General features: G+C 45.1%; 1 protein-coding gene across 8 annotated transcripts in view; it reads right to left on the reverse strand.

Annotated features, from left to right (window-relative positions):
- Positions 1 to 13914, reverse strand: part of AIG1 (androgen induced 1) — a 197610-nt gene that overhangs the window by 87194 nt on the left and 96502 nt on the right. For 2 of the 8 annotated variants that reach the window (XM_039530649.1, XM_039530650.1), the window contains one exon: positions 13482 to 13669. The exons of 4 other annotated variants lie outside the window; for them this stretch is intronic. Coding sequence is in view for 2 of the 4 variants with exons in the window: in XM_039530650.1 (XP_039386584.1) it covers positions 13619 to 13669 (51 nt within the window). In the remaining 2 variants the exon portion in view is untranslated. Of the gene's footprint in view, positions 1 to 5143; positions 12484 to 13481; positions 13670 to 13914 lie in introns of those variants that run through there. 2 more of the 8 variants (XM_039530653.1, XR_005596262.1) reach the window with 2 other exon arrangements.

The raw sequence follows: 13914 nt of genomic DNA on the forward strand, positions 1-13914 counted from the left end.
CATACTTTTTGGAATGTCACAAGTCCAAATTCTAGTCCACTGTAACAAAACTGAAGTGACACACACCCTTCTCCCTTTCCAAATTCCTACTATTTTGGTAGTAAGGATATTTCCTATTTTACAGAAATTGAGTAAGGACATAAATCATGTTTAGAATCAAGCAGCCCCAGTCTTGCAAGCTGATCCACACACACAGATGCATTGCATTCAGAGGGAACCCCACTATAGTCACAGTACTGTGAATTAGGCTGCAGGATCAGGCCTTTGTAACTACACTAATAGGCTCTTTAATTACAACTTTTTTAAAATTAAAGGTAAATAGGTTTGTACACAATAGAAATATCTTGAACAAGGGAGGGTTTTAGATATACAAGATAAGGGAAGACGGTTGAACTTAGACAATACTAGTTACAGTATTCAGTAAAAATCCATACTCTTGTATAAGGTATATCAATGATTTGTTTTCAATCACTTCATCCCACTTGGTCCATTTTTCCAATCACTAGTTTACCTGTTAACATATGTGTTATATGTCTTTCAATTTCTCTTATTCTTGTTAAGCATATTTCTATAGTGAGTTTTTATTTCTGCAACCACAGAAATCAGGTACAACTACTATGCTCTTATTTTCCTCTTTAGTCTATTTCATTCTGCTAATTTTTAATACCAAAGTTAATTGATCAGTAAAAACCACAGCAGCTATGTGTGAAAGGAAATGAGGGATGTTTATAGTTGTGAGAAGTCAGAAAAGGGGGGGGAGGGGAAAATACCCTCATCACTTATAATTGATTAAAAATGACTGTCTCGTTCATACCCACAAATGAAACAACTCCAACTTCCCTGAGGTTCTAAATTTAACAGAAATTGAAAAAACTCCTGCAATTTTTATCTCAAGTTAAATGAAAAATCAAGGTGCTGACACGATACATTTTAGCACAGACCTATCATTCCGAACGAGAAATTCGTTAACAGATTACACAGAACTCTGCAGCTTCTCCATTCCTCCCCAAACCATAGCCCTCCGGCAGGAGTACTACCAATGCATTCCCTCAGAGGCATGGGTTATAACCAACACTCTTGTCCATTGTGAAGAGTGAAATCTGTAACTGGTATTTTAGTTGGGAAATCATCAGCTATTGTCTCAATTCTGCTGGCACAGCAGGTGAAAATCAGTAGCAGCTGTGCTTTTGGGTTGGACATTGTTTGCACTACCAGTAACTGCAGGGAGGGCAGGTTTAAATTCTGAATAATGTTCTATGGGAGCCTCCTGGCCAGGGGCTCAGTGGGAGATTTGATAAATCAATGCATCCCTTGGGTCTCCTGGCCATGCCTCTTCCCCAGTCAGAGGCTATGCTGCTGGCTCCCTGGAGAAGTGGGGTTTGCAGGCTCTTGGCATCACCCCTCCTGATCATCTCCTCCCGCCAGATTTTCTGCTGAGAGCAGCCCTACGCTCAAACTGGTTGAAGTCAGCATATCCCAGGGCTAAATTAAGCTCGATGTCTTGCATATGGAGAGTACACAAACAGAAATTAAGGAGTTCATTTTACATAAACAATAGAAAAATACAAAGCAAGAGAATGTACAGGGTGTAGATTTTTGATGTGTCGAGCTTCACCCCCTTTGCATGGTACAGAACAAACTACCCTGCGAAGGACCGGAAAATAAAACAGACGTCACCTCTTTAGAAACACAACAACTTCTGAGAGAGTAGTATGTCTGTGCACATGGAGAGATATGGGCTAACGTCTATAAATAGCTCCAACCTGGCAGCACTGGAACAGCAACAGAAGCCAGACTGAGGCAACAGCCGGCTTTGCTATTGAACTTTTAATCTAAATGCCATCCTACTTGTCCTCGGCGATGCACTGAAAATGGGTCTGGCTCATCAAAGCTTTATCATTCTTTTCAACATGGTTTCATCGGGCAATACTAGTAATTTTTCAATGTCATATTTAAATATTACAATATTTGGTCTTTATTTCAAGCCAATGCAGCAACCTATCAATACCCTGATTTCACTGTAAACTGACATGTCAAGTAACAGTATTTTAAAATGCAGTTTGTATACACGTTCAATTAAATGCTGTTAGACATGCAAAGTATGCTATGTCATGCTATGGAACAGTGTAGAAACAGTATAAAGAAACCTTGTATTGAAAGAAATCAGATCAAATAATCCCGTAGAAACAAAACACCAATCCACCCTCTTTAGGTGCTATTTCTCTGTTGTTTTAAATTGATTTACAGTGGTTATGCATTCGGGATGAATTTCACTCCATCCCACTAAAACAAACAAACAAACCAACCAACCAACCAACCTAAATCCTGAGTATATGGGCTTCAGCATTCTTGTAAAGTTGAATGCATTAATATTTGCAAAGCACTGAGATATTCTGAAGTGGAAATATTATTTATTATTCTCTTTATTAACTAAACTAATGTGCACTTGGAAAATCTGGTGCAGTTAATTATTTGCTTTCCATTAATCTGGAACAAAATCTGGTGAACCTCACCTATGCTCATCATACTGGGGTGGGGTGGAGGGTGAAAAGCCAAGGAGCAGAGGGCTTAGGTAACTTTATACCACCTTTCCATCCCTCTGATAGTGGGGGCAGATGGGAGAGAGTTTGTCCCCTAGTACAAATTAGAGTAACTTTAAGGATGTTCTAGGTTATGTTGGCAGTAACTGCTCCATAGATTCCAATCTGTTGGTCCAGGACTGCATTCCAGTTACATACCCCAACCCCAGCAGGCCCCTATGTTGGGCTGAGGTGGGGCAGGAACTGGTGATCCTATCCTGGGATTTCCCTACATCAGCAGAGTCCCCGGCTATCGATTTAAGTCAGTTCTCCCTCCAGTTTGTGCCACCAGACTGGCAGTAAAAGGACTGAGCAAGGATCTAGATCTGGCTAATTATTTTTATTGAGATTCACCAGTAGTGCAATTTTTCAGAGCACTACCTGGACACAGGAAGCAGATAGAAAGGGCACTCTGACCACAAGATCAGCTACACCCACCAGCGTAAATCGGAGACCATATTTTTTAATGCCAAAAGATGTTAAGTAGTCTCTTCTTTTATTGTGAAACGTTCTAGAGTAATATCACTTGAAACTTGTAGGATTCTCTTTTCCCTCTGTTATGATACAGCATTTACGGGATCTATAATATATAGGTGGTATGTTCTGTATATAATCCAGTTTGATATAAACAGCTTTCAGGTTCACTGAGAGATGCTCTTCTCTTCACAGTAATACCCGCTAAGAGGCTGTATTGTATTATGTTACATGGTAATGGTATTTCCAGAAAAAAATGAATTACACATTAATAAAGCAATGAAAGTATGCAGGTAACCATGGCTACTGTTGTGGACTCAGTAACATCTCTTATGCAGCTGTTAACATTTGTATTATTGCCAATTAAGCTGCAGAGATCAGATTTGAAAAAGGGCTAGCAAACAGTAATTTCTCATCTGAAGGAAGTAAATGCAGGCGTCTATATCAGATTACATTATTTTTGTCTTCTTAACAGGCACATCCTTCTTCCAATGTTCAAATTAATGCTGAGAAGTAATGAAAATATAACCCCTCCATGGCCATCAGTTACATAACTTGTGTGTCAATAACATGTTTTACCCAAGCTACCTCTTATTTAAGTTATCTAAATAATATTTCCTTTTCTGATGTCCCGACACAAACTATGCATCTGTAACTGGACTTCCACAAAGCCTCTTGAAGAGTCTCTTGAATACATGAAAGAAGCTTCTCAGTCCCTTTAAAAATGTGCAACCAAACTGCTAGCGTTTCTGTAACTGATCGTAACATCTGCCCCTTCTACTTGGTGCCCCAACTAAGAGTCCTGGTCACCAAAAGTATTACTTCAAAGGAAGTCTGAAGGCAGCTGGGAAGAGGCAGCACTTTCCCCTTTGACACTGTTTACATTTCCAAACTGTTCTTTCTTACATCACCTTTCTGTTTATGGGTCAGATTTTCTCCTCCCATAGCTCAAATAATCATAGAGGAGAGAGCATCCCTGGGGAATTTACCCTGTGTAAAAAAATGTACAAAATAAAATTGTGCATTTGGGATATTTTGGAAGTAGCTTCTAAACAAGATGAAAGAGCATCTAGAGGGCTATGTTAGGAACCCGAGAACAGCTTGCAAGGTGAGCCAGTGCACCCTGAACAGATTCCAGTAACACCACTAAAACGAAGATAATGAAAAATGCCAACTGTAAGCAGGGTGAGGAAGAACCTGGAGCAACTGCCCCCACAAGATTGAGTCTCTTGGTCCTCCCAACAGAGCTGCCAAACTCTCTCTGAGTTTGAATCACATATGAATTTCTATCCTGTATGAGTTTGTGTTCCAGGCCTGCTTTGGAGAGGAAAAAAGATTTCTTGGTTAAGGCACTAGACTAGGACTGGATTTAATTCCAGCTCTGCCACAAACTCCCTGTGCCACCTCATATAAATCAATCTCTGTGCCTCAGTTTCCCATCTGTAAAACAGGGATAATAATGCTTCCTTTTTCCCATCCTTAATCTGTTCTGTCCATTTAGATTGTAAGGTCTTTGAAGCAGAGTGTACATACAGTGCCCAGCACAACGGGGCTCTGATTTAAGCTGGAGCGTCTGGCTGCTACTCTAACATAAATTAATCAATAGTAATAATAATAATGTTTTAAAAAGTGATGCATGACCTTAGAAAGTTTTGGGTGCTTATGACATTCTGGGATTCAATCCAGACCTGTGAGGGGCTGTGTCACAGCTTGCCCTGCAACTTGGGGTGCCTCACAACGCTTTGCTGCTGTAGATCCCAACGTGGGCTCCTCACAAATAGCCGAGAAGCATGCAGGTCACACCCTGAGTGTCTGGGTATAGCTACAGCCCTGGTCCAGCAGCTCTGACCCCAGCAGCCTCTCAGCAAACACCAGTCACACTGGCTTCCAGCAGACTTGGTCAGTACTTGCAGGGTGACCTCAAAAACACCCCCCATCCAGGATTCCCCCCCACCCAAATGTGTGTTTTGCGCTGTCCAGCCCTCTCCTGGATAGTCCAGATATATTAGGTCCATTGCCCCTCTCAGGGGATCAATATACAACTGTTGGCTACCTTAAATAGTGTTACCCAAACAATTCGCAACACTGGATTAATTCTGATTAAAGAATAAAACACATTTATTTACTCACAAAGAGACAGATTTTAAGTCAGTACAAGTAATGAAGCATTAAAGTCAGAAATGGTTACAAGAAAAATAAAGATAGAATGCTTTCTAAACTTAACAAGTTGGACTTGGTTCAAGGTGAACTCCCTTACCACACGTTCCCAGTACCACTGCTGACCAAACTCTCAGGCAAGGATTTACTCCCAAAGTTCAACGGCTGCTTCTCTTTGTTGTCTTAGATGAAAAAAGAGAGGTGTTTTTGCCCCCTTACTCTCATAGTCCAGTCCCCCTTTGAGATGCATTTTCTTCTAGGTTACCCCTCAAAGCCGAGTTTATTCAAACAGTAAAGGAGGCAACATGGTGTCTACTAGTGAAAGCTACTGTTTCTCCATGCTGTTTCTTCTCACATCTGTTTGCAAAAATGCAGATTTTTCTTGTCTCCTGTCTGCCCTCCCTCACTGTCTGAGGACTCTGTTTACAACTTATATGTAAACTGAGGTAAACCCCCATTCCTTTAAGACCTGCTTGACCAGTTCTACCTAACTGGGGCTATGTGAGTTTGAACACGTGCCACCAACATCATTCGGGGCAATTTATAACTTTACATATATTGCTACATACATTTCACCATGATATTATTGACCAGAAAGTTATAATTTTCAAAAGATACCTCACAAGGCATATTTGGTATGAAGATTATTACAATCGTATGTAAGGTATGAATACAGGGATGCATTCACTACAGTGCTGCTACCATGTGCTTTCTGGGGCACACTATAGGCAGACAGAGAGCAGAGACCAAATAAAAAGACTCAAGAGCTCTGAGGAAATTAGTGATTGTGAATTCAGGGAGGCAGGTAACACAAAATGAAGACTGCTAGACCATAGGGAAAACATATTTATGCTTCTTTAAGCTTTGCTAAAAGGGAGGGTGGGAAAAAAAAACCAAACCTCTCTGCAAAGGATGACCCTGCATGATACACTTCATGGGAAATCAAATAAAACCAAATTATACATGATGGCCTGGAATAAAGTAGAGGGCAATTTTTCAATATACACTGTACTTTAAACAGTCTCGCTTCCTTTTTGAGCTTTCTCCTCAGCAACGTACAGGACATACGATTATCAGTTCCATGTTCTGTGGCTCTTCCCAGCTGACTACCATCATCACTTCTTTATTTCAATATTTGGTTTCCTCCTCACTGATTCCTTTCTGTCTTGTACTGTATGCAGCTTGCACCTTTATCACCTTTTCTCTTAACTTCTGACACACCCATTTCTTCCTCCATCCCTTTCTCCTCTTCTGCTTCATCTGCAGTTCCTCTGCCTTACATCTACCGAAATGTTCTCAACCTTATTTCCTGATTCAAGAATACACACATAAATACACATTTGTAAATACATGTTTTTAAAAAGATTTTCAGCCAACATGAATTATCCATGTTTGCTAATGGAAATCTCAATAAATCTTTGTATTAAAGAAAATTCTCAGTATTATGTTTAAATAAAAGAAAATGGCTTACAGAAAATTATGTCATTTTCCAGTTCTTAATTTTATCAAGTGGCTTAAAAATATCTGCCATGTTCTGTTCCTTTTCTAACTAGTTTTATGGAGATACATATTTCATCCTTCCCATAAATAGTTCATAAAACTTTTCTACACTGCATACTGTATTTGAAGAAGCCACAAAAACATGTATGGCTATGACTCAGCAGATTGTAACTCTGCATACAGGGTTTATGAAAAACTGGTGAAGTTCAAGATGATAAAATAAAACTCTAAGAATCCTACTAAACAAATTAAATATTTTCCTCAGGAAGTGAAGTTAAGGATGTAATTTGCATTTTAGTCCACCTCAGATAAGGGAGGAAAAAATGGTTACTTGTCTTCTCGTAATTGTTGTTCTTCTGGATGCAGAGTCATCTGAAAGTTTTTCCATTAGCAGCACCCATTGGGTCAGGTGTGGAGCCCCCTAGAGTGACGCCTTCATGGTGTTCAATATATGACCCAGCCAACCCGGCGCCGCCTGAGTTCCTTCTTGCCGGTTACTCTGACAGAGGTGAAGGTGGGTGGGTTTGCAATGGATATGAGCAACACATCTTGAAGAACAACAGTTATGAGAAGGTGAGTAACTGTTTTTTCTTCTTCGAGTGATTGTTCATATAGATTCCAAATAGGTGACTCCCAAGCCTTACCTAGATGGTAGGGTCGGAATGGAATCACTGATTGGAGCACCGCTGTGCTGGAAGCTGCATCATCTCTGGCATGCCTGATGATGGCGTAATGAGAGGTGAACATATGTACCAAGGACCAAATTGCTGCCCTGCAGATTTCTTGTGTCGGGACCTGGGCCAGGATTGCCACTGATGAGGCCTGTGCCCTTGTGGAGTGTTCTATAAGAGCCAGGGTAGGTATTTTGGTCAGCTCGTAGCAAATGTGGATGCATGACGTGATCCAAGAGGCTATTCTTTGAGATGAGACCGGCAGTCCTTTCATCTGGTCTGCCACCGCTATGAACAACTGGTTCAACTTCCTGAATGGCTTGGCGTGCTCGATGTAGAAGGCTAGTGCTCGCCAAACATCCAGAATGCAGCCTCTGCTCACGGCTACTGGCATGAGGCTTACAATAAAAAACAGGCAGGAAAATGTCCTGACTAGTGTGGAAGTGTGACACAACCTTAGGAAGAAAGGCGGGGTGAGGTCTGAGTTGCAGCTTATCCCTGTGGGAAACTGTATAAGGTGGGTCTGAGGTAAGGGCCTTTAACTCAGACACCCTCCTTGCGGATGTAATGGCGACCAGAAAGGCTACCTTCCACGGCAGATAGAGAAGGGAGCAAGTTGCAAGCGGTTCAAATGGGGCCCCCATTAACTTGGAGAGGACCAGGTTAAGGTCCCACACGGGGACAGGCTGTCTGATCTGGGGATATAGCTGTTCCAGACCCTTGAGGAACCAACCAACCATAGGGTTGGCAAAGACAGAGCGTCCAGATGCTCCTGGGTGGAAAGCCGAGATAGCAGTGAGATGTACCTTTTGGAGGATGCTGCCAGGCCCTGCTGTTTCAGGTGCAGAAGGTACTCTAAGATGAGAGATACAGGTGACTGAACAGGAGGTGTACAACGCTGGTCACACCAACAAGTAAATCTTTTCCACTTTGCCAGATATGTGGCTCTAGTGGAGGGCTCCTTGCTGCTGAGTAGGACCTCTGTTACTTGTTCTGAGCACAGAAGCTCCATGAGGTTCAGCCATGAAGCTACCATGCCGTGAGGTGGAGGAACTGCAGATTGGGGTGATGAAGGCGACAGTGGTCCTGAGTGATCAGGTCGGGGAGGGGAGGCAAAGTGATCAGGGCAACCACTGACAGCTCCAGGAGTGTGGTGTATCAATGTTGTTGAGGCCACGCTGGTGCCACCAGAATTCTCTCTGCCCCATCCCTGCAGACCTTGAGCAGGACCTTGTGCACAAGAGGTAACGGGGGAACGGGGTAGAGCAGGCAGCTTCCCCGGGGTAGCAGGAATGCGTCTGTGTTTGAGCCTGGGCTGTGTCTCTGGAAGGAGCAGAGCATTGGGAACTTTCTGTTGCTCTGGGTGGCGAACAGATCAACCTGGGGAAACCCCCACCTCTGGAAGATGGAGCACCCACACCTTCTGGATAAGGAGTTGCTTGTGAGAAGGGCCCCTGAAGAGGAATAGGGAAGGGGGGTGAGAGGGAGGGTAGGAGCAGAATTGGAGAGACTATCCCACTTCTGCCATATGGAGAACCCAGCGGTCTGAAGTTATTTGGGACCAAGCACGGTAGAAGTGGGACAGATGATTCAAGAATCTGGAATTGTGGCTGGTTTGCCATCCTCAGGTGAACCTTCAAAAGGCCTGCTTTGAACCTGACGGGGTCAGGGGGTGGAAGGCTTGCGTCTGCCATTCCTGCCCCTTCTCCTATAAAAGTCCTGCCGTGGCCAAGAAGAATAGGAACACTGCTGCTGAGGCTTGACATGTTTACGTTGGGTTGCTGGGGTGTGCATACCCAAGGATTTCATGGTAGCCCTTGAGTCTTTTAGCCTATGCAGTCGAGAGTCAGTCTGCTCTGCAAACAGACCTGCTCCATCAAAATGCAGGTCCTGCATGGTCTGTTGAACCTTGGCGATCATGGCGATACTGGAGGACAAGGTGCGTGACGCTGAGTCCACAGCACCCAGTGAGGCCTGTAAAGACATCCATGCCACCATCTTGCCCTCCTCCACTATCACTCCAAACTCCTTGCTGGACTCAGCTGGCACTAGCTCCTTAAACTTGAGCATCGAGTTCCAGGAGTTGAAGCTGTATCTACTCAGAATTGCCTGCTGGTTGGCGATCCTGAGTTGTAACCCCCGCCGTGGAATACACTTTGTGCCCAAATAAATCTAGGCGACCTTGGACTTAGGCACTGGGGCTTGTTATCCCTGCCTCTTCTTTTCATTTACTGCAGCCACCACCAATGAGCAAGGCTGCGGGTGTGTGAAGAAGTATTCGTACCCCTTAGATGGTACAAAATACTTCCTTTCCACACCCTTCGTGATGAGAGGGATGAAGGCTGGGGTCTGCCAAATGGTTTTAGCATTGACATGTGTAGTCTTGATGAGGGATAGAGCCACCCATGATGGGCCTTCCAGGGCCAGGATGTTGACCATAGGGTCCTCTGATTCTATCACCTCCTTGGCCTGCAAGCCCATATTTCACGTCACCCTGCAAAGGAGGTCCTGGTGGGCACAGCTGTCTATGGAGGGTGGTCCAGAGGTGGAGGTGCCTGCAACTGCCTCATCCAGGGAGGATGATTATGAGGCTAATGGGGGAACAGCATCCTCCTGACACTCTTGGTCTCCAGGGGCCTCCTGTCCCACCTCTCTGTCGGGGCCATCCACACCTGGATCAGGCTCAGGAGCTGGGGTTGGTTCCAGGGGAGGTAGTGCGACCGGTACCTCCTTGGCACCCCTAGGGGTGGGGCAACTAGCTGATGCCTCTGGTACCTGTGGTTCAGATGCTGCCAAACGGGAACCTTTGGATTGGGCACCCTGGGCCTGGTGGTACGCCCATGGGGTCCAAAATGGCCACTGCGCTGGTCTCTGCCACTGCGCAGGCCATGGTCCTTCCCCCAGCTTAGGCATTCCACAGCCTGACTGGTGCCAGCCCCGCTCTGAGTATCTATACTCCGTCTCTGAGTCTGAAGACAGGGAGCAGGACCGCGATGGCCAGGGCAGTGCCGCACAGAACTAGACTGGGGAGCGGTGCTGAGATTGGGGCCTGTGCAGGAACGCTGACTGGTGCCAGGATAATCGGTGCCAGGGGCGGGACCTGCTGCACAATGGGGATCGGTGTGATGATTGGTATCGTGACCTGGAGCTGTGTCGTGAGTCTAATCGGTGCCGCAAGTGTGAGCGGGGCCGGGACTCCACCGGCAGTGCTGAAGGATGAAGCATCATCAGTTTGTCTCAAGACGTTGCCACACGTTGTGGTACCGGAGGCTTGGCTTGAAGGACGGGGGCTGCGGTGCTGTCATGGCAATGAGGTCTCTCATGGTCTCAAAGGTGTTCAGGGTGGATGGCAATTCCCCCTCCTCAATGACGTGGTTCAGGAAGTCCAACGGCACCGGACTCAACGGTCCCCCTTGCAGGGCCAAAGTCGACGGTGCTGGCTCCAAAGTCTTTAGCCCTTGGTGCTCCTCTCTGGGATGCGCCCCATCGGCCGGCTCCAAAGGGGTGGGTCTCGGAGTCGGAGATCCACTCCTTCTCTACTTCCGCCACTTCTGCGTTAGGGAATGGGACTGGTGCCAGGTTGATCCTGCCAGTTTTGGTGTCACTGCGGGTCTCTCCCTGAGTCCTTCCGCGTTGCCACTTCTACCACTGCCGCTGGGGTGCTGCGCACCGATGAGCTCGATGCCGGGTCTTGCTGTGCTGATGTAGGTTGCAGTCTAAGTGCTGCCTCCATAAGGAACTGCTTCAAGTGAAAGTCTCGCTCCTTTTTTGTTCTGGGGCAAAACCCTTTACAAATGCTCCGCTTGTCCACTTGTTGTGTTTCCCCCAGACGCTTAAAGCAAGGGTCGTGGGGGTCGCCCATTGGCATGGGCTTGCTGCAGGACTTGCAGGGTTCGAACCCTTGGGATTTAGACAGACCCCGAGTCTCAACAGGGAACACAGTCAGGGTGAAGGGGAAGACCCCCCCACTCCCAACAGCTATCTGCTATAACAACCGAAATTAATAAAACTAAACGTAACGAGGCTAGGAATAACTGTAAACAAAACTAAACTGAAAACTAGGGAAAACGAGGAGAGCTTGCTAAGCAAGTCACCGTGGTTCCAACAATCGTCACTGGTGGTAAGAAGGAACTGAGGAGGCACCAGGTTGGCAGGGTCATATATTGAGCGCCATGAAGGTGCCACTCCAGGGAGCTCCACAGCCGACCTGACGGATGCTGCTAGGGGAAAAGCTTTCTGACGACAGTGCACACAGTGCGCACACACCTAACTGGAATCGATATGAGCAATCACTCAAAGAACTCCTCCCATTCTGCACTCAGTCTAGCTTGCTGACATAGTGCCCCTGGACCAGGTCAATCTGAAGCATTTTATGAGATATTGGCAATGCTAACCTTAGTATAAAATCCATGGATAATTTGATCATTTTAAACATAGTTCATGTATACCCTATAGGAGACTGGATCACACCATTAGTTCATCAGTTCTGATATCCTACCACGATCAGTGACCAATATTTGACACATTACAAAAACAGCAATTCTTTTGACTTTTATATTAGGTTTCATCTGAGGGTGTTACAGACATTAATTAAGACTCATAGCACCCCTGTTATGTAGGTATGACAGTATTATTATCTCCATTTCACAGGCAGGCAAGCTAAGGCAAAAAATGTTTAAGGGTTTGATCCTTCAAAATGCTGAGCATTCTCAATTCCCACTGACTTCAATGGGAGTTCAGGGTGCTCAGCACCTAGCAGGTTCAAGCCCAATAACACTTTTCCAAGATCACCCAGTAATTCAGTGGCAGAGTCAAGAATAGATCCCAGGCCTCCTGGAGCTCAGTCCTGTCCTTTAATAGCTACATCATGCTTTTTCAGACTTGGGAGCAGTGTGACAATAAAAGAACACAATAATGCTCCCAGACAGTTGTGCTATGCTGTACATTTACTTCCTTCCCTGCAGAAAGGAGTCTTGCAGGGAGCCTTTGTGCTGTTGGAGGGGATGGACTTGAAACAGATTTTGCACCAGCAGCATTCAATTCTTCTCCCTCCTCTAGTCAGGCTGTATCCTTGCTCCCTCATGCTAGCTGGGCTGCTAGCTCTGTGGATTTAAATAATATTAATTAAACTCATTACATCATTTGTTCTGAACGAAAATATCTTATACAAGTGATATAATAAGTAGTAGTTGTAACAAGAATAGGATAAGGTATGAGCTTCTGGTCTGCCTTTTGCCATTTTTCTTATTTCCTCACTCATTTCATTCCATCAGGGGCAGGGCCAGCTCCAGGCACCAGCATTCCAAGCAAGTGCTTGAGGCAGCAATGTGCAAGGGGCAGCAGTTCGTGTGTTTTTGCCCCCAAGCAGCGCGCCGAATTGCTGCTGCGGATGGCAGGGGCAATCCATGTACGTTAGGATGGCTTGTGTGTTCCCGCGGCAGCGGCAATTCGGTGGCAGCTTCTATGTTTAGCTGTCCGCAGCGGCGCAGCTTCTGTCTTCTGGCTGAAGACACAAGCTGCTGCCTAATTGCCGCCGCTGCGGAAACATGTGAGCCACCCTAATGGCACATGGACTGCCCCCGCCATTCGCGGTGGCAATCTGGCGCGCTGCTTGGGACGGCAAAAACAGTAGAGCCGGCCCTGATCAGGGGGCTAAGATGGTCATTCTAAAAGGCAGGCACACAGCGTCTGCCAAAGCCATTCCTAATACCACTTTTTGAACTGTCCAGAAAGTGGTGTTGGCACTTTCCTCTCCCTTGTGCCTATTCCCCCACCCCACTATAGGCCATTAGAAATGCAAATGGAAGTTATTACTTATATCTTACAGGGTGGGATTGGGTTGTGGGGGACAAATGGAGCCCCTGCACTAAAGACAGGTCACAGCTGATGCTCACAGTCACCATAGGCAAGACTAAGTCTCAAGGTCACTCCCAAATCTTTGATTTCTGCAGATCAGCAGGTAAGCAGCATTACTGCTGTGGCACTAGTTCCATGTATTCATCATTTGGCTAGAGAGTTTTTCTGCAGAAATGCTGCCTGTTCTCAAGTACAACTGCACATGAAAAGAAAGTAATTAGAAAACTAAAAAGGCAAAAAAGGGAACTTTTAAAAAGTGATGATTTATTACAAAGACAATGGCAGAAAATGATTTCTGATATTGCTCCCGTGTGAAATAATGGCTCACTCCAGCAATGATAAATAGGTAAAAATCTGGTCACTGAGTTGGTGCGTATGTCTTCAATTGAAGGAAATACTGTCTGCCAAACTTAAACCAAGTAGATCATAGGTCTGTGGAAAAAAAACAAACAAAAAAAAAATCACCACCACCACAACCCTAAGGGGATGGAATCTAGTTGCTATAGCAGCAAATTAAACAAATAAATGAGATACCATGGAATGCTGCAAAATATTTGTGGGCTGATTTTGTCATTTGCCACATGTGTGAATACTAGCAGTCAGGTTTTAGCTTACTAAGCAGGGTTCAATACAGTGAGTACAATATAGCACAACTATACTTTTATAGCATGTATACA

This window comes from Mauremys reevesii, linkage group 3 (assembly GCF_016161935.1).
Source record: "Mauremys reevesii isolate NIE-2019 linkage group 3, ASM1616193v1, whole genome shotgun sequence".
NCBI classification, from domain to species: domain Eukaryota; kingdom Metazoa; phylum Chordata; order Testudines; family Geoemydidae; genus Mauremys; species Mauremys reevesii.